This window comes from Panthera leo, chromosome C2 (assembly GCF_018350215.1).
Source record: "Panthera leo isolate Ple1 chromosome C2, P.leo_Ple1_pat1.1, whole genome shotgun sequence".
Classification (NCBI taxonomy): domain Eukaryota; kingdom Metazoa; phylum Chordata; class Mammalia; order Carnivora; family Felidae; genus Panthera; species Panthera leo.
The window spans coordinates 26,092,627-26,113,610 of record NC_056687.1 but is presented as its reverse complement, the minus strand read 5'-3'; the positions used below and the strand labels follow the sequence as shown (position 1 = coordinate 26,113,610).

Below are 20,984 nucleotides of genomic sequence, written 5' to 3'. Positions count from 1 at the left end.
AATAGGAAGAGAGAAACAGTAAGAAAAGTCTTCCAGATAATTTTAAGGCCAAATATTTGGTAAATTAAAAAATACATGAATTTTTTTTTAAGTTTATTTATTTTGAGAGACAGAGAGTGGGGGAAGGGCAGAGAGAGAGAGAGGGAGAGAATCCCAGGCAGACTGTCAGTACAGAGCCCAACATGGGTCTTGATCTCACAAACTGTGAGATCATGACCTGAGCTGAAACCAAGAGTCGGATGCTTAACCAACTGAGCCAAATAAATAAATAAATGTTTATTTATTTATTTTGTGTAAGCTCTATGCCCATTGTGGGGCTTGAACTCATAACCAGAGATTAAGAGCGCACATTCTACTGACTGAGCCAGCCAGGCACCCCTAATTTAATAAAAATTTAGAATTGAAGAAGCCTTGGTGGAAAACATGTCTGAGTTCATCAGCATGTGCCCCAGCAGCAAGAGTTCCCAGTGTGTCCGTGGCACTGTGACAAGTTTGAATTAATGTAGCCTGAGCTGGTATGATATCATTGACCTTTTAGAGACTGTAGTTAAGTTTACTTTTAAAACATCTACTTGGATATAGAATACCCTCTACCAATAGAAACTTGTATTGCACATAATGTTGGGAGATTCACAGTGCCCTTAAAGGAAATTGTATCAAACGAGATGTTATTAATATTGGCATTCCATTTCTACAAGGCACAAGCTAAAAACTGGGGACCACTGTGTTTGGACCTCCTCACTCTGGTCCCAAATCACAGCCTGTTCTCTTGAACAGCTGGGGTGTGCTGAGCATGCTACCAGCCTAACAGCAGATGCTTAGTCCATGTGCATGTTTCTTTCTCCAGATTTCACCAGAAGTTTAAGTATCACTACTCCTGATCAGATGATTGAAAAGGCCAAAGGGGAAACTGCTTATTTGCCCTGCAAATTTACCCTTAGTCCAGAAGACCAGGGACCACTGGACATCGAGTGGCTGTTATCACCAGCTGATAATCAGAAGGTGGATCAAGTGGTAAGTTTGCTAAGTGCTTGCTCACCCACCAGAAGTCTAGAACTTGTCTTAAGTGTCCATCACTGTGCCGATCACATGGATGGGGGTGGGGATAGGGGGAGCTATGAGGAAAGCCCAGACTTCTCTCTCTTGTGGTATGGGGGAGGAAAGCAGTCACTCTGGCGGAAAGTGAGGACATGTGTAATGGAGTGAAATGGATAACAAGTGGCCTAAGCTTTATTAGAGAAAGCTTTAAGGAAGAAGAGGAACTTAGGAATGTTCTGAAATCTGGAGTTCGAAGTGTGAGCCACAGCATGGTGGGAGGAGGAGCGTATGGAGCAGGCATGATGCATGGCAGGAATATGCATAATGTGCCAGGGGACCACGAGGAAACTAGACTTTGTGAAGAATTAGATGGAATTCAGTTTTTTTGTTTTTATTCTTTTTAGAATTCAGTGTTGTTATTTTTGTTTTAAAGTTTATTTTTTTGAGAGAGAGAGAGAGAGAGACAGAGCACAAGCAGGGGAGGGGCAGAGAGAGGGAGGCACAGAATATGAAGCAGGCTCCAGGCTCTGAGCTATCAGCACAGAGCCCGACGTGCGGATTGAACTCACAGACTGTGAGATCATGACCTGAGCCAAAGGCAGACCCTCAACTGACTGAGCTGCCAGGCGCCCCTGGAATTCAGTTTTTAACACAAGGATTCTCTTAGCTGTGTAAGGGTCACCGTGTGTAACAATGTAATGTAGGTACATATTATGACAGAGTCTATTTTCTGTATTCTTCAAGTTAAATATCCTGTGTAATGAATTTCTTAGAAAGCAAAGCCTTCATACCAGAACAATTTATAAAATATCTAATTTTACATTAAAAATATTAAATAGCAAAATATTGTTATAGAAGTTTTTCTTTAAAAAAATTTTTTTTAAAGTTTATTTTTGAGAGGGAGAAAGAGGAGACAAAGCGCAAGCGGGGGAGGGGCAGAGAGAGAGGGAGACACAGAATCTGAAGCAGGCACCAGGCTCTGAGCTGTGAGCACAGAGCTGGACGTGGGGCTCCAACTCATGTACTGCAAGATCATAACCTGAGCCGAAGTCGGATACTTAATTAACTGAGCCACCCAGCCTCCCCTATAGAAGTTTTTTCTGATTATAAAGTATTAAGAGCCTAATGTAGAAAACCTAGAAATCCAGAAGTGGCACAAAGGAGGGAAATTGCCCAATAATCTAATTTCCAAATACATATATCACACTTTGCCTTTTAATGGTACCAAAATATTTCACCTAACTTAGAAGGTTGCCTATTAGCTTTGTCTGACACATTTAATTTTATTTATTCTCTTAATTTTGTTTAAAGATTTTATTATTTTTTAAAAGTAATCTCTACCCCCAGCATGGGATTTAAACTCACAACCCCAAGATCAAGAGTTGTACACTCTACTGGGCAAGCCAGCCAGGCTCCCACTGACACATTTAATTTTTAAGAACAACATTTTATTAGACCAGGGAGAGAAAAATAAATGTAAATATTTAGAGGAATATAGTAACATACATTTGGAAGAGAAAATTTATTTTTATTTATGGTCCATCTAAAAGAAGGGGTTATTAAGCCATTTAACGACTGTATCAGTGCAGTTAAATACTTACTGTTTTTGGCAGTTTCACTCAGGTTTCCCATGATGTATTTCTGAAGGAAAAAAATGAACATCTTTCCCAGGTTGTGAATGACTAGGGCCACCCCCTCCAAGCACATACTTCTGCCCTGATTCTGCTACTGCAACTTCCTTCTATCTCCCTAAGCAAAATAGAGCCTAACTCATTTTGTCTGCTCAGCCCAGAAATCCTGCACCTCCCTGTCTTGCTCTGCTGTCCCCTGTCTCTCCTTCCATGTCAGTGCCAGCACCCCGAACACAGGCTTCTTTCTACCTGAGGTTCTGCGTACTCCTCACACCCTAGCCAGTGCAGAGGCCATCTCCCCTTAGAGCCCATGACCGCTCCCCCAGTTCACATGAATGAATGGAAAGCACGGGTCTTCAGTGCTTCTGGCTTAGGACTCAGGTGTGAAGCTGTGTGACAAGGTACATCTAGAGACCAGGAAGCACGGTATTTTGTGAAAGGAGGACCCAAAGTCTTCTGTGCTGAGTGGGAGGCACAGCTTTGTCACCTACAGACTTTTGAGACAAGTATGAGACTAGAGACTGGGTTTAAGTGTCCATTTCTGGGTTTAGAAACCTAGCCTCTAACCTAAAACACTGTAAAATCAAACCAAAAGATAAGTAAAAGGGACAGGAAAAGATTGATGCAAAAGAGGATGCTGATAGAGAATTTCAGTTACATTATATGTTAGCTGAGCCATTATTCACTTCAGTTAAATTAGTAGTCACTATGGTGGGGGACTGGACTGGAGAAGTTACCATCCTTGTTTCCTGTATGATTTTAGTCTGCAAACAGTTACCATGTCCTGTGCACTTACTGTGTGCTGGGCAGTGTTGTATATACTTCAATTACATATACTTATTTAAGCCTTAAAACAACACCCTAAATGAGAATCATTATACATGTGAAGAAGAGGAAATGGATGTCCAGAAATTTGAAGGAACATGCCCAGGGGCACACAGCTAGCAATAGAGCTGTTGGGGTTTGAACTCAGGTCTCTCTCACTTCCCTCTTGCGCTTTATTCTCCTTTGCACTATCCTGTACTGCCTCCCACATTTCATAAGCCTCTGTCCTCATGTGTGAAATAGGAACAAATACACATACCTCTCAGGATTGTGATAAGAATTCAGTGAAATACTATATGCATAAGAATTTTGTAAGCTTAAAATGACACAAAGAAGTTAATAAAGTCAGTACCAAGTCAAATGGATCTGATTTGCATCTTAGCCGTGTGACTTTGCAAAAATTGATCTCTAAGAGCCACTGCTTTCCTCAGCTTCCAGGTTAAATGTGGACAGTGACACCACCCTGGCAGAGTTGTGAAGAGGAATCAAAATTGCCTGGCAAATGTTAGTTTTTCATTTCATAACCACCATTTGTAATATTGTTTTCATGGGAAAATACTAAGAGAGTTTACAAAATAACTAAGGGTGAGGACACCTTGTCAGTTGCTCCTTAAAGCCCTATTAAGGTGCGTTTGTAACAAAATATGAGGGATCGAGTGGAGTAGATTGAATAAGGGAGTCAGTAGTTAAATGCAGAGGAAGATAGGACAGCCTCATGAGTTCACAGTGTTGCTATTGACAGGTCAGTGTGAAAAGTAGATGCAGCAAGGACAGTGATGGTTTGTGTTTATAGAGTAAGTCAGCTGTGGACCTTTCAGTTGTTGCTTTTACTTACTTAACAAACTGATACTGAGTGCTTCCTAGATGCAGACATTTAATATATAAGTTAAAACATCTAGTGGGTAAGGAGTGGGCTTAGCATGGCTGTTGCACAGGGGAGGTGATAATACAGAAAAGAATCCAAATCCCTGCCATTAAGAAATTCCTACAGATGACACTATTTCTGATTATACTGCCCATAGTTAACATCTCAGATAAAAGTTACCTGCTGGATATAGACTGTAGTCATGTTCTCTGATTATTATTTGAGTTTGATGCCAAACTGTGTGACCATATTCAAGGATCAGTTGCTTTCTGTTTTCTTTTCTTTTTTAAGGTTTTTAAAAATTTTTTAACGTAAATTTATTTTTGAGAGACAGAGTGTGAGCTGGAGAGATATGGAGAGAGAGGGAGACACTGAATTCGAATCAGGTTCCAGGCTCTGAGCTGTCAGCACAGAGCCCAATGTGGGGCTCGAACTCACAGACAGTGAGATCATGACCTGAGTCAAAGTTGGACTTTTAACTGTTCTAAGTGATCTCTACACCCACCATGGGGCTCGAACTTCCAACCCAGAGATCAAAAGTCACATGCTCCACTGACTGAGCCAGCCAGGCACCCCATGATCTGTTTTTTAAATCTGTGATTTGAATAATTGTAGGTTTCCTGATAATACTGTGTTTTTATTTTTATTTTTTTGGATCTACAGAAAGTACCGTGGCATATCCAGAACTCCTGTAATGAGACAGAGGGTTGGTTTGCTTGTTTATTTTTCCTCCTGTCTTATTTTCTTTCAGATTATTTTATATTCTGGAGACAAAATTTATGATGACTACTATCAAGATCTGAAAGGACGAGTGCATTTTACAAGTAATGATCTCAAATCTGGCGATGCATCAATAAATGTAACAAATTTACAGTTGTCAGATATTGGCACATATCAGTGCAAAGTGAAAAAAGCTCCTGGTGTTGGAAATAAGAAGATTCAGCTGACAGTTCTTGGTAAGTTATTTGTTTTAATGGTACTTGTTAAGAGGGTAGTACAACATGGTTCTGTAGGAGCATTTGAAGGAATTCGAATGTCCTCAGATAACACAGAACATAAAGCTAACATACTTTTTTGGATTAAAATAAATAAGAGTGACTAGCTTCTTTGTGAAATTCATAAAAGAGTTTAAAGGTAAATGAAGGAGTTTTGTGATATGAAAAAAGAACCCTAAGCCAGGCATTAGGAGATGAGGGATTTTTTTTTTTTTTTTTTTTTTTTTTTTTTTTTTTTGTATTCTCAGATTTGCCTTGAGACTGAAATGGAATCTCTTCATTTCCTGGGCCTCAGCCTACCTTTTAGAAACAAAAAATTATTTAATTATCCTTAAATCTCTATCCTTTTCCATTCAGTTCAGAAGTGTTTGTTATGGACACTTTAAGCTTTTTTCAAACTACATAACTCAATAAGTGAGATTTCTACGATGAATGGTTGGAATATTTAGAACAGAGAAGTGAAATATAGTAGAAGGTTGGGATAAGGTCCTTACACATCAGATAATCACTTAACCTCCCTGAGGATCACTGGTTTTCATCCTTAAAGTAAAGGGATTAGATAGGTGATCACTAGGATGTCTTGTTGTCTCCATGACAGTTAAGGAGATAAGTAAACTTTCAGAGACTGCAATGTTTATTCTTCTCCAGATTCTGTGGTTGTGCACAAATACCCCTAATTCCTTCCAGTCGAGAAACTGAAAGGTTATTGTTCGTAAATACACTTCTAAAATACTGCAGTAGACTTTACACGAAAGTATAACAGCTACTGCATAGAAAACCACAACTGTCTAGCTCTGTTTTATGACAGGAAATTCCCTTTCTTTGTGACCTAAGGTCTCCTGGTTCGGGTTACATTTGGAGACCCACGTTGTGTAGGAATTTTGGATTGCTAGAACTGCCTAGCACACCCCTAGAAATAATTGATCAAGCCAGTTCTCTCCCACATCCTCATTCCTTTTGTTTTAGGGAACTGATCAATATGGGGAGGATGGAAAATTGATGTATTGGATTCCAGACTCATTTAGAACATCCCTCTTTTCTAAAGAATGAATATCAGAGCAAGTAGAGACTAGGAACAAGAATGTGGGTTTTTGTGCACTCCAGTGGCAAATTCAGGGGTGTTTTGGTTGGTATGGCAGTCTTCCACTTGAGTAGCACACCAAGGCCCTGGTAAAAGGCACTTCATTCTAAATGGCACTAGTTCAAAATGTTTCCTATGGTAATGTTGGAAATTCTAGCTTTCTGTGTCTACATTTAGTAAACATGGAGTTACCTTTCTTTTTCATAAATGTGAAAGCGGGTAAAAGTTTAATAATTTGTCTGAACTTTTATCCCAGATGCAGGTATATTTACGATTATAACTCTGATTGTGTATCTTCTTTTAACAATGCTCTCCAGAAAGCATTGTGTTAAGACATATATGGAATTTTAACTGGTCCATGATGTACCAGTCAGACTGTACTTGTTATTGGAATTATTTATTGTGGACCCTGAGGTGGGCAGGTACACTGGGAAGAATTTGTTGGCACACATTTCCAGAAGCAGTGTGAATAAGCACAGTGTGTGTGAGTGTGTGTATGTTCCCATCAGACCAAGTTCTGGATTGAATTTGCAGTTTCTGACTAAGGAATCATTACAGCAAAAGGCAGCTCATGTCCTAGAAGGAACCTGGGTCAGTAATAATGGTTGGCACATGATGTGGCTAAGCACATTGGTGACAGCAGCCATGACTGCCATGCAGGAACCTCACAAGCCAGCATCTCACACCTCAAGATGGGTAAGTGAGAAGCATTGACACAGTAACTCTCTTTGTTAGCTCTGGAGGGGATCACCTTGGCCAGGCAAGCTGTGAATCCAAACCAGAGAGGGAGAGACGGGTTAAGTGGAAGAGAAGAGGAGAAAGGGAAGTGATTGCTGAAGGGCAATGGGGATGACTGTGATTTGAGAGGCTGTGTCAGAGCTGGAGGAGAATTTCTTGTAACTTTCTCTTCCATCTTTCAGATGAGTCATGGCTGCTGCTGGGAGAAACTATCAGAATTTTGAAAGTGGGGGCGGGGGGTGATGCCTGGCTGACTCAGTCAGAAGAGCATGTGGCTCTTGGTCCTTGGGCTCATGAGTTCGAGCCCCATGATGGGTGTAGAGATTAAATAAATAAACTTCAAAAAAAAAAGTGAGAGTTGGATGGAAGCTTATCTGTTAGCTTTTCCTGAAAAATCTGTTTGTATAGTCTGGAAGAAAGATAAAACAAAGAGGCCTCTAGGGACCAGATTGAGTGTTAATCCAGTGGAGCTCAGTTCACTTGAAGGCTTGACTATATAATACCTTGATTTTCTTGTGGGAATCTGGAGGTGATGCCATCATGGTGTTCACAGAATAACGAGAGTTTATCTCTTGAGCCCTATGTGCTGTGTGGACATGGACAGGGATGACTGTTAGTTGCCTAGGTGTGAGGGGTGATGTGTTACTATAGCTTGCCCCATTGTCAGAGCCTGCCCAGCTCTTTCAGATATGCCAAAATTCCTGTGGATGTAGCTCAGTAACAAAGAGAAGTGATGGAGGGTTAGTGTGGTGGTCAGATATCACTACCACCTTCTGATAGGACCTCTGATAGGGCATATTAATTGAGACCCTTTGGTATAAACAGACTGGGTTGTCTTCAAGAGTAGAGTAACAGTCATTCCCTGTATGTGTATAGTGCACCAGCACGTGGGGTAGCTCACTGGCCTTGAGGGGCCTGAGGGATTTGCAATCCATTGGTAAAGAGTGCGGCATTTGTTTTCCATTTTTTACTTTGAAATGATTTTAGTTTTATAGAAAAGTTTCTCCAATAGAAAAATGGATTAAATTTAAAAAAACCTGTAATTAAAAAGATATATATATATACACATACATACATACATACATATATGTATGTATGTGTATGTATCTTGGGACCATTTTTGAGACTATGCAAATATCTTGTTTCTCCTCAGATTTTTGCCCATTGATTTCTATGTGTGACTTCACCGGGACTCGGTATTTTTGTTGTTGTTACATAAATTAATCCGTTTGTTATAGGCTAGCGGTGTTTCAAATGGTGAAACTGATCTACTGGTCTTTTTATCTTTCTTTTCTATAGTGTTTATTTTTGAGAGAGCAAGTGAGCAGGGGAGGTGCAGAGAGGGAGGGAAAGAGAATCCCAAGCAGGCTTCATGCTGTCAGTGCAGAGCCTGACATGGGGCTTCAACTCATGAACCATGAGATTATGACCTAAGCCACAATCAAGATTCGGACACTCAACTGACTGAGCCACTCAGGTACCCCTGGTCTCCTAGTCTTTGAAGTCTTTTAGTCTTGTGATGGCAAACTTTACTGTGATGGCAGAAGTGGTGTTGTAGGTCCAGTAATCACTGTCTACCATTTCCATGTGGGAGCCACAGTACCTGGTCCTCACAGCTCTTCCTTTCATCTTGATTTTGCCACAGTGTGCTTAGTGTGCTGGCTTATTTCTCATATTTACCAATAGTTCCGACCTTCTTGTGTTTAGCCATGTTACTGCAAACTAGATCTAAGCCCAGGAAGCCTGGTATTTTGAACCAAGCAAAAATAGCTTTCCTGGATGAATGATGTGATGATAAATTATACCCTGTCCCATATAGGAATTTTGAGTGTTCTTCCTATAGACTGATGTAGGCCACTAGCATGGAGGGGTGATGATGCAGGACATATGGAGTACAGCACTAGTAGACCTTGAGACACTGCCCAAGTGCAAGGTGATAGACATGTACCTTTACTTGAGAAGGACTGTTGGCTATGCTAATAATCGTGGAGGCAAATGTTCTGGGGACAGTGGCCAGGTGTCCTGGAACTCCAGGCCAAAGAAACATTAGAAGACAAGACTTTTCTGTGTTCCTTTGTGGTTTCTTTATCTTTCTTTCAGGATAGCCAAGTGCCATGGATTAAGAGTTTTCTTCCCTGTGGTATGATGGCTGGGGTTAGCATGTAAAAGATCTGGCACTTTTCTCTTCCCAACGGAAAGCAGGCGGACCACTCCAGAGTGACACCCAGAAGCCAGTGTTGGTGAAGTCTTATTCTGATAGAGAGTATGGATCTCAAGCTCTGTGGCAGCCACTTTAAGTAACTGCCCGTTATTGGATATGTTGGTTTATGGGAAAGAGATATTTTCAGGAGAAAAGATGAAGATTAGGGTTAGAATACTTGGTACCAATAGATACTTGATGTAGAAAGGATTGCTTTAATATCTCACTTACTGCTAGTTTATGTAATAAAAGGTTTATTTGGTAGTTTGAAGAAATGGAGAATAAAGCTCATTTCAGTGAAGATTCACAGGATGAAATGATTTGCATTAGACTGAATTAAAAGTCTAATTGATGTAGTCCCCAGAGTGACTGATCAATCTGAAAAAGAAACAAATTTTCTTAGGAAAATCATCAGTGCATTTAAATAAATGCATGTGTCGATCCTCATTAAAAAGTATAGTCAGTAAGAGATGGCGTGGAGAAATAAAATCAAATTTAAGGATTATCAAGAAATATGTGAAGTGAGATCATGATTGACAACCTTAAAGATGCCCCCCAACAATTCTGTTGGCCAACTTTGGAAAACCATTTGCCCATTTTTTATTGAGTTAAACATGCATTTACCATGTATGACCCAGAAATTACCAAGAAAAAAGAAAACATGTATCGATATTTATGTACTATTCAAGCAGCATTTGTAATAGCACAAAACTGTAAAATCCATTTACATTTTGATAGTAGTGAAAGAATAAATGCCCATTCAGGACTGAAAGAATAAAAATGAGCTCAGCCTAAAAAAGAAAAAAGCAGTCGTGCTACTTATCAGGCTGGGAAGACGGATGCTGATAAAAGCCAGCTGCAGAATTCATAGGGAACACCGTTTCCAAGGTTGTGGGGCAGGAGTAAACTGGAGACCACTGTGGCCTCCCCCGTGATGCCCCCACTTTGCACTACTCCTCTTTTCCTGGGGCACGCCATTGCTAAATGGCCCTCATCTCCAGTTTAATCCCTGCTTCTCCTAATCCTCCCTCAGAAACATCATCTGATTTAGAACAGGTACACGCTTCTTTGACCGTCCTCAGAATCTTTCATCATCCCTCCTCTCTTGCCCAGTGACATGCTATGGCTCCTTATAGTGCCTTCCTTATGGGTCACTCACCCTGATGGTGGCAGACTACACACCTCTCCTGTTCCGTTTAGCTGATTGAGTTTTAGCACTGGCCCTAAAACTGGAAACAGTGTTCATTAGAAGGTGAATGGATAAGCAAATTTATGTTATAGTCCATCCAAAGATAAAGCTCAGCATTGAAAAAGAATGAACTACTGATGTATGCAACTGCATGGGTCAGTCTCAGAAGCCTTTCGGTGAATAAAAGGAACAAGACAAAAGGTAAATGTGTATTATTCCATTTATATGACTCTATAAGAAGTGGAATGAATCTATAGTATGATAGAAATCTGATCAGTGGCTGCTTGGGGTGTGGCATGAGATCTCAACATGAGGGAACTTGCTTGGAAAAGGATTGGACCCGTTCTTAATGGTGGTGCTTATACATTCATTAAACCTGATCATCCCACAAGATTCAATTGTGTTGATTTTATTTTATGTACATTGTGCCATAATAAAAGTTCAACAGAAGAGTATGAAATCCAAGGTGTTAATCCAGTGTTTGGAGTGAGTTGAAAGTAATGGGTTTAGCAGCTGCTCTAAACGGTTACCTAGAGAGACTTGGAATATAACCTCAGGTTTACCTTTTTATAACACTGCACTCTGGATAGTTTGGGGTTAATGTAAATGCAGTGTTAATTGGTCCTGGCTTTGATAAACATATGTATCCCTATTAGCAGCATTGTTTATTATAAATCCCTCGATTGGTGAGGTAGCAGCACTGAGAGAGATATGACGTGGTGGATTCTGCCAGAGGGCTAACTACCTGTCACACAGTTCAGAAGAATAGGGAGGGAGTGGAGGGAGGCAGAAGCTTCCTTGAGTCTGAAGTGGGTACTGTTCGCACCGTCCTTTCTTTTTTCAGATGTGCCCTTTGGAAAGCGGGGGGCGAGGGGGGGGGGGCACAGAGCTACCACCCGGGATGCCTGAGCTCATTCTTGCCTACTTTGTTTTGGATAAAGCTGAGTAAACTGGTGTTGATAACCTATTAGTCTTTCAGTCCCATCAACTCTGGACTCAGGACCACACGATTATGAGTCTGTGGTTATGCGACACGCCGTGTGTTTAATCCTTGTAAACATAAATTCTGTTCTCTTACATGAAGTTACATTTCTTTTCTCAGTTAAGCCTTCAGGTACAAGATGTTATGTTGATGGATCAGAAGAAATTGGAAGTGACTTTAAACTAAAATGTGAACCAAAAGAAGGTTCACTTCCATTACAATACCAATGGCAAAAATTGTCCAACTCACAGAAACTGCCCGCCTCATTGTTAGCAGGTACTGGTGATTTTGCAGTTGTACTATGTGCCTTTGATTTGTACTTAAGTCTGGTTAGGGGTGTGTGTGTATGTATACATATTTTCAAATTCCCAAATACCTTCCCTTTTCTGGATTCCATGAGAATTATTCAGTGTTTTATAATGACAACTTAGTGTCATATAATGTTAATGAAAATATTTTTATAGTGATTTCACTGCTTAGGATATTATAGTATTTTGTTTCATACACACACACACACACACACATACACATTAATGTTTATTTATTTTGAGAGAGAGAGAGAGAGAGAACGAGCCAGGGAAAGGGCAGAGAGGGAGACAGTGGGAGAGAGGGAGAGAATCTCAAGCAGGATCCACACTGTCAGTGCAGAGCCCTACACGGGGCTCCATCCCATGAACTGTGAGATCATGACCTGAACCAAAATCAAGAGTTGGATGCTTAACCAACTTGAACTCAGCACCCTGAGATCAAGAGTTGCATGCTCTGCCAGCTGAGTCCAGCAGATGCCCCAATATTTTTTATAATTGTTGTGGCTCTGCCTCAGCTGAGACCTTACCTGGCTAAGGCAGTTGTGGTTACTGTCACTGGTGATACAAATGAACTGGAGGGACAATTACAGTTGGTCCTTGAACAACACAGGTTTGAACTGTGCGGGTCCATCTGTATGTGGATTTTTTATAGTAGAATACTGTAAATGTATTTTCCTTATGATTTTCTTAGTAACATATTCTTTTTAGCTTATTTATTGTAAGAATATGGTATATAATATACATAACCTAGAAAACATGTGTTTATCGACTGTTTGTTACTGTAAGGCTTCCAGAGTCAAGAGTAGGCTAATTATAGTTACATTTTGGAGGAGTCAAAAGTTATACCCTGTTCTTCAACTGTGCAGTGGATCAGAATGCTTAACCCCTAACCCCTTGTCCAAGAGTCAACTGTGTTTGCATTCTGGAGACCTGCAGATGTCTCCCTGGCAATTTATTCTGTTTCCAGGTTCAGCTTGTCTCACTTTTTTTTTTTATTTTTATTAAAAAAAAATTTTTTTTTAACATTTATTTATTTTTGAGACAGAGCATGAACTGGGGAGGGTCAGAGAGAGAGGGAGACACAGAATCTGAAGCAGGCTCCAGGCTCTGAGCGGTCAGCACAGAGCCCGACGTGGGGCTCGAACTCACGGACTGCGAGATCACGACCTGAGCTGAAGTCGGACGCTTAACCAACTGAGCCACCCAGGCGCCCTTCAGCTTGTTTCACTTTTACCTGGGTTGTCAAGCTTCATAAGGGCTTGCCTTTACTAAAAATTTAGCAATACAGTATTGTAAAAGTGGGTTTTGCCACACACACACACACACCCTTTTTTTCCTCCTAGAAATGACTTCACCTGTTATATCTGTAAAAAATGCCACCACTGAATACTCTGGGACATACAGCTGTACGGTCACAAACAGAGTAGGCTCTGATCAGTGCCTGCTGCGCCTGGATGTCGTTCCTCGTAAGTACCTTCTTTCTGTCTGTTGTGATGATGTTTGTTTCCATGGGCTTTATACAGCTTCCTTTGGTTCAGTCAGCAAGTGTGTATTAACGGCAAAGGGATGCCAACTTTTAGCAAAGCACCCTGTGGCTCAGTGATTAGCTATTCTAAGTCATGGAAAGGAAAAAAAATACAATATTAATAAGATCTTCATTACTGTAATGACATTAAGAAGCTAAGAGTTGTCAAATCGACTCTCGGACCATGTTTCGCCATTATAAACACAAGCTATTTAGAATATTCTTATATGCCTGCCAAGATAGCTGTGAATATTAAAATCTTTTAGTTTTATAATTTTTATGCTTGAAATAGATTATACATTTCAGAAAAAAGTTCTTTCAGTGGATTTTCCCACTGGACCAAAAACTAATTAATTTGTCTCTTAAAGTTAATATATGCTATGAACTCTGTCAGTGTGTATCCTTACCTTCAACGTGACTAGATATAGGTTTTTGTTACTATTAATTATTTTCTTATTAACGTCTTGTTCCAGCTTCAAACAGAGCTGGGACAATTGCAGGAGCTGTTGTAGGGATTTTGCTTGCTCTCGTGCTCATTGGCTTTATCGTCTTTTGCTGTCGTAAAAAGCGCAGAGAAGAAAAATATGAAAAGGAAGTTCATCATGACATCAGGTAATTAAGTGACATAAGACTTCAGTGATATAAACTAAATTGATTCGGTTTCCAAAGCATGAGTTCTCTTAACCATCTGAAGCATTTACCACTTTAAGAACTGGGTGAAAGCTCTAGCTCTTCCCCTCAATGCATTTGAAGGCTTTTACTTTCAATTTCGAGGGTGCAGAATCCACCAACCTCCATTGTGCCCTGCCTTCTGCCCCAATATTGAATCCTATCATAAGGGCCTCTGCAAAATACTTATCTCTAGACTGCCTACCTTCTCCCAGTAAGTGCAGGCATGAAATTTAAAAAAAAAAAAGAAAAAAAAATGAGGGGCGCCTGGGTGGCTCAGTCGGTTAAGCATCCGACTTCGGCTCAGGTCATGATCTCGTGGTCCGTGAGTTTGAGTCCCACGTTGGGCTCTGTACTGACAGCTCAGAGCCTGGAACCTGCGTCAGATTCTGTGTCTCCCTCTCTCTGCTTGCCCTCTATCTCTCTCTGTCTCTCAAAAATAAATTAAAAAAAAAAAACAAAAACAAAAAAACAGATAGTAAGGTTTGAAAAGAAAGACCTGATAGTATCAAGTGACATAGGTAGTTTATAGTACTGTTGATAATGTGATATTATTTTATTTTTTAACATTCTAAGCCAGTAGATCTTAACTAGAAGTGCATATTGTGTTATAGAACTTTTTAAAAAAATGATAGCATGACCTAAATAACATCCAGGAAATAAATTGACATTTTGATAGGTCTAGCATGGGGTCTGGGCACTTGAATTCTTCTTTTTCTTTTTTTCTTTTTCTTCCTTTCCCCCCTCCCTCCCTGACTTCCTTCCTTTCTGTCTTTCTTTCTGTCTTTGCATCCACACCCAGCTTGATCCCACAACCATGAGATCATGACCTGAGCTGAAATCAAGAGTCTGATGCTTAACCAACTGAGCCACCCGGGTGCCCTTGGGCACTTGTATTTTTAAACTGCACTAGAGGTACTCATATATATTCTTTGTCAGTGTTTGGTGTGAAAATTTTTATGCCTAAATGCTCAGCTTTTGCAAATTTAAATCTGCTAAATTTTCAGCTAAGGTCTTAGATAAGTAACTTTCATAACAAAAAGGTTTTTTTTTCTTTCTTTCCTTCTTTCCTTTTTTTTTTCGGTGGAAATACATCTGTGAGTGTTAGTGCTTTATCAACTACAATGTGTTGCCTGACTCTAACTAGGCTATCTTAATCAGTGATAGTAGAGTATGAAGATATTTGAGGTGTGTTCCTTATAAGACAACATTATAGAAGCATACATTTTTGTAAAAATTACATTTTTGTGTGGAGATATACACTCTGTAAATGATAGATTTTGGACAAATACACAGTTCATGACATTGTACCTTACTGTGCTTGCTTTATTTGTGTCACACACAGTTTTATATACCTGATACTTAGAGGATCTTTTCTCACTCCTGTCCATTTTTCACAGCTTATATAACTGTAGGTTTTTAGAAACTTGTTCTTTGACCTTGTGTTGGGATCTTTGCTTTCTAGGGAAGACGTGCCTCCTCCAAAGAGCCGCACATCCACTGCCAGGAGCTACATCGGCAGCAATCACTCGTCCCTGGGATCCATGTCTCCTTCCAACATGGAAGGATATTCCAAGACTCAGTATAACCAAGTACCAAGTGAAGACTTTGAACGCACTCCTCAGAGTCCGACTCTCCCACCTGCCAAGGTAGCGGCCCCTAATCTAAGTAGGATGGGAGCGGTGCCTGTGATGATTCCAGCACAGAGCAAGGATGGGTCTATAGTATAGAGCCTCTGTGCTTTCATCCAGGCTTTCCATCTCTCTTTCCTTCTCTTCAGATAGGGAAGCCAGTTCCGTTTAAATTCTGCTACCAGCCTCAAAATAGATCAAAAAGAAGTTAACTGGAAACTGAGAGTTATACTTTAAAAAGTTTTATTTGGGGAAAAAAAAAATAATAAAAGTTATGTTTGGTTATTGAAATAGTAAAGGCATTGAAGTCACTAAAGACATTCACCATCTGAAAAAAATTTCCTTTAGGAGATTGATTTGATAATATTTCTAAATATTAATACTTAAAATATAGCACTTTGAATATGAAATCATAGGTGAAGAAATTGGTGAACTTACATGCACTCTGAGTTGATACTTGAATCATCTGAAAGTGGTACTTTTTTCTACCATTATTTTTAGATTGCTTTTCTCAATTTGTGATCAGATAGTTCCCTCCAAGTTGATAAAGAAACATTCATGGCAAAAATATTTATGATACATTTATGTTTGTTCTTTTTATAGCTTCTTAGAAAAGTCATTTAAATATGAGTTTGAAATCCTTCTAATAACATAGAAAACAGTACAGTATTCTAGAAATTGCTACTTTTACTTCAGAATCATTCATAAACCTTGTCTATGAAATGATTTCTTAACTAGTTGATAGATTGCTATAGGCAACAGGGACGCAGTAAGCTCTTTTATATGCTAAAATAATGGAGCATCTCTCTGATTTGTTTAGAAAATTTTCTGTCAGCTACATACAGCAATGACACTAGTTAGGGGTGCAATAGTGAGTATGGGTTTTGTTGAGGAGCAATCCGAAGGCCTTGAGGCCTATGATGGTCTTCAGAACAATGACCAGCCAGAAACAGGATGGAATATTTTGCAGTTCCAACTAAATACTAGCCCTGGACAAGATATTTTTCTAACAAAAATTATGGCTCATGTATTAATAGTTTGAAATTCCCTAATTATGGGTTCCAAATTTAAAAGCATTTTTTACCTGGTTGGTTCAGTGTGGTTGTTTTTGGCGGGGGTGTGGGGGGTGAGCTTTGTGGTTGGTATTGCATATTATGTGTTCTAGAAACATGTAATCCTAAATTTACCCACTTGAATTTAGTCCCCGGAGATATTTTCTTTCTAGACTCAGAAGATGAAATAATTTTAAGCTAGTAAGTGTCCTCCATCAGTTCTGTATTTCAGACTTGGGAGGGTGCATAGCTGCTCTTGTATGGCCAACATGTCTGTGTAGTTGCAGCAAATGAAGGTGAGCTTTGAAAAGAATGAGCCTTAGTTTTGTGAAAGTGATTTATTCTTAAGAAAATAAAAAGCAAGAAATGAAAGGAAAAGGAGTAAAAGGTATACTCTTAACTGCCAAATGTGTTAAATACTGTGGTAGTAGAAGAAAGTGAATTTCTTGTATTTCCCTTAAGATTGTGAGGGAGTGTGGATATAGTCAAATGAGCCAACAGTTTTCTTTTATAGTAAATAAGGTTTGCAATAAATATTTCACTAGCTCTAAAACCTTTTCCCTAGATTTTGGTAGGGAGTTGGTTTCTGTAGATCTCTTTGGGTGCTGTGGTGGTAAATGCTACATTATAAATTAATGTTGGTATGAATTTGAGATTAGGCAGAATACGGTGTATACTTTATAATTAATGGTGAACTTAAGCTGAATGTCTGTGTAATGGATTAGTGTATAGTTTTATATATTTGGAAGCATTTTTTTTAGGTAGGTTTTTAACCCTACATAATATTGCTTTTATACTTGTGTTAACATTTTCATCTGTGCCTTTGGGTGATTTAATTTTTATTATGAATTTCTGGTGCCTATGAGCTAGCTATCACCTGAAAGGTGCTTAGAGGTGAAGGTACTGTTCCTAAAAAACACATCACTGTGACACGTTTCTCTTTTCATACTTTGACTCTTGCCTCCTCTTCTCTATTCTTTTTGGGTGCAGCTTAACTGTGTTATTCATAAAGATTTTAAAACTTCAACACCCCCAACACTCTTTGTGTTTATGATTTTATAACTAGCTATTTTTGAATGCCAGATGTCTGGCCTGTTTTATATGATAAAACTTATAAGATAGTATAAGAATAAATAACATCACAAAGTTCAATTAATAAAAAGAAAAAAATCTGGTCCTTCCTGTTACCAGTTTTCATACAGTGTCAGTCTAAGTAGGAATTACCATAATAGGTGGACATGTAAGACTTTCTAGTGTAGGATTTGGCTATAAGTAAAGTCCATAAATGGAGCTTGTAAAAACATCAGTTGCGTGACCTGAAAATGAAAAGACTTGCCGGGTGTGATTAAATTTCAAGGACAGAATTCAGTTTGAGACTTAGTTCTCCAGCTGCTCTCATTGTAAATTTCAGTCTAATCCAAAAGTCGGATGGCACTGATAACTTCCCAGATAATTCTCAGTGATAATTCAGTTGAACTAGAGATCGGGTATTTGTTCTTTACTATTGGTAATCACCAAGCAGTTCAGCCAAAAACTGTAATTCATGCGTTTCCATCAGAAAGCCAGTGTCCGTCAAGATGGGCACTGCATCTGTGAAGACAAACAGGTTGATTCTACTGTACCCTTGAAAGACTGGACACCATCTTTTTCAGTTTCATTTGAATCATTTGAAAAGAAACAAAAGTGTAGAGTATGAGTTCTGTGCTTTAAATATGTAGTTTACAGGTTTTCTTTTTCTTTTTGTCAATCTTAGCAGTATTCCCGTTAGAGAACCCCCACAATTTCTTACTGAAGACACTGACCAGTTATTCCAGGCGAATAACTTCCTTTAAATTTGGGCTATCTACCATGGAGTTGTTACAATGGAAACAGAGCCTGAGTATGTCTGGGGGGGTTAAATGAAGAAATGCAGTTAGATTATGGATATGAAGAAATAGTTGACTTTTGTTAAAAATAATTTTTAAGATTGAGTTCTGGAAGTTTGGAGCAAGTGAAGGGGCAAGTAAACGTGATTAAATATAAAAAGAACTTGCTGCATGAAGTTGGATATCAAATTCTATAATGTATGACTTCTTAAAATAACTGTTTTGTCTTTTTGTGTGCGTGTGGCATGTAAATTTGAAGTTCTATGAATGTTTAAAGTTTTTTTTTTTTTTTTCTAATCTCTTCAGTTTCCACAGTGTTTAGGGCTGTCAGATGCCTTATTCCAGTGTGAACAGAAAAAAAAAATTTATGTGGTTAATGCTTTGATGTAAGGAGTAGTTGTAGAAAATGTTGGCACAATTTTAACTTTTTAGTGGCTTGTGACATTATATATATATATATGTACATATATCTTTATAATAGCCATGTGTTTAGTAGTATAAATGTTCTGGGCAAGTTTTAATATTTCAAATGCCTTTAGACTTGGAATAGAGGCAACACATTCTGCAGTTGGATTTTTTATTCATTTGCCTGTTTTGACATTAAAAAAGGTCTATAACTGAGCACAAATTCTACAGTGTTACAGAAGCAGGGAAAAATAATAAATTTGTGAATTGTGGTTCTGTTTATCTTATAGATATCAGCAAATATTTTGCTTCATCTAATCTCATATTAAAGTTATTAAAATTATTATTTAAAATTATTTAAAATCAAGTTTAAAAAATACCTTATTTTGTAATTTTAAAAGTGTGATGATGTCCGTTGGATTTGGCTTTGGTCACGAACACCAAAAGCTCCAATCAGAGAACTCTGTTTTCTGCTAATTTATTCAATGGGAAGTGTTAAGAGAACCACAATTTATTCACTTACTCTCATTCCTAACTGTGAACTTTTGTGATAAATACACCTGTACTACTGATAAAAAATATTTTGACACTTCACATATGCAAGTAAAGAATTGATAAGTGTCAGTTTCAAAAGTGATTTTGTATTTAAAGTTTCTGGCTTAAGTATCCAATGGTGCAGATTTTGAAATTTGTAAGAACAAAATTTGTTTTTAAAAAAACAAAAACTTGCTCTAGTTTTGTGACCTTGTGTACTTTTGAAATAAAATGAAGAAAGCAGTTTTCTGCCTCGTGTGGCTTCATTGTGCCTCTTGAGAAATGTCTACTTTATAAAACCTCAATAATGCTATTCCTCAGGGTTTCCTTTTCTCCTCCCCTCCTTGCATCCTTTATTGAACAGAATAAAGATCAGACTGTCACACTTCATGAAAACATGTCAAACATACTTCTCTTTCCCCACTCTGTGCATTTACATGACAGCATATAGCATAATGTAATATTTGGGGTTGAAGCCTCCACAGAGTTTGTGATCAATTCACAGTTTGGAGCATGAACTCAAATTTGAGTACTCCAAGAGTAGCATTAAATACATACACAGCTAGTTATGGTTCATTGATTCTAAACAGTGACTACAGGAAACAGAATGAGGTAGTAATACCTCTGTAAGAAGACACTTAGGAATGTTTTGTTTAGTGTAGGGTTTTTCGATCTTACCACTTGTAGCATTTGGACTGGATGATCCTTTGTTGGGAGGAACAGTCTGTGCGCTGTAGTATGTCGAGCAGCATCCCTGGCCTCTACCCACTAGATGCCAGTCGCGTTCTTTCATCTTTCCCGAGATGTGACAGTCAAAAATGTCTCCAAACTTTGCCACATATCCACTGGGATGGGGGGCAAAATTGGTTTAGTTGAGAACCACTGGTTTATATTAATGTGAAATTGCTCCTAGATTAAAAGATTAAAAGATAAAGATAAAAAAATTATAAAATAGGCCTTGTAGTCAGACATAAACTTCCGCTCATTACTATATGCTTTACTTAGCTTCAGTTTCCCGCTGTTTAAAATGGGGATACAAATCCGTCACAGGGGATGTTGGATGGTTCTAAAGAGAGAACTGATAGAATAATGAAAATTCTTTGCATTTGTCCCTCATAGCTGGGATGCTGATAGGGATTCACAGATTTTCAAAGAATCAAGATTTCAATAAAATATGCTAAGTGAAACTACTGAGTATAATTTAATGCCTTTAATTTAGTCCATACTTTAATCTTTTTAAAAATTTTTTAATGTTTTTATTTATTTTTGAGAGAAAGAGACCCAGAACAAGTGGGGGAGGGGCAGAGAGAGAGAGAGGGAGACACAGAATCTGAAGCAGACTCCAGTGTCTCTCTGAGCTGTCAGCACAGAGCCCGACACAGGGCTTGAAGTCTTGAACTGTGAGATCATGACCTGAGCCAAAGTTGGATGCTCAACTGACTGAGCCACCC

At 38.8% G+C, this 20,984-nt stretch overlaps 1 protein-coding gene across 3 annotated transcripts in view; it reads left to right on the top strand.

Annotated features, from left to right (window-relative positions):
* The window catches only part of CXADR (CXADR Ig-like cell adhesion molecule), a 56,508-nt gene that overhangs the window by 23,158 nt on the left and 12,366 nt on the right, over positions 1-20,984 (top strand). The window contains exons 2-7 of one of the 3 annotated variants that reach the window (XR_006207274.1): positions 848-1,014; positions 5,111-5,315; positions 11,665-11,820; positions 13,196-13,318; positions 13,851-13,989; positions 15,512-17,025. Coding sequence is in view for 2 of the 3 variants with exons in the window: in XM_042955741.1 (XP_042811675.1) it covers positions 848-1,014; positions 5,111-5,315; positions 11,665-11,820; positions 13,196-13,318; positions 13,851-13,989; positions 15,512-15,776 (1,055 nt within the window). In the remaining variant the exon portion in view is untranslated. Of the gene's footprint in view, positions 1-847; positions 1,015-5,110; positions 5,316-11,664; positions 11,821-13,195; positions 13,319-13,850; positions 13,990-15,511; positions 19,765-20,984 lie in introns of those variants that run through there. The other 2 variants (XM_042955742.1, XM_042955741.1) reach the window with 2 other exon arrangements.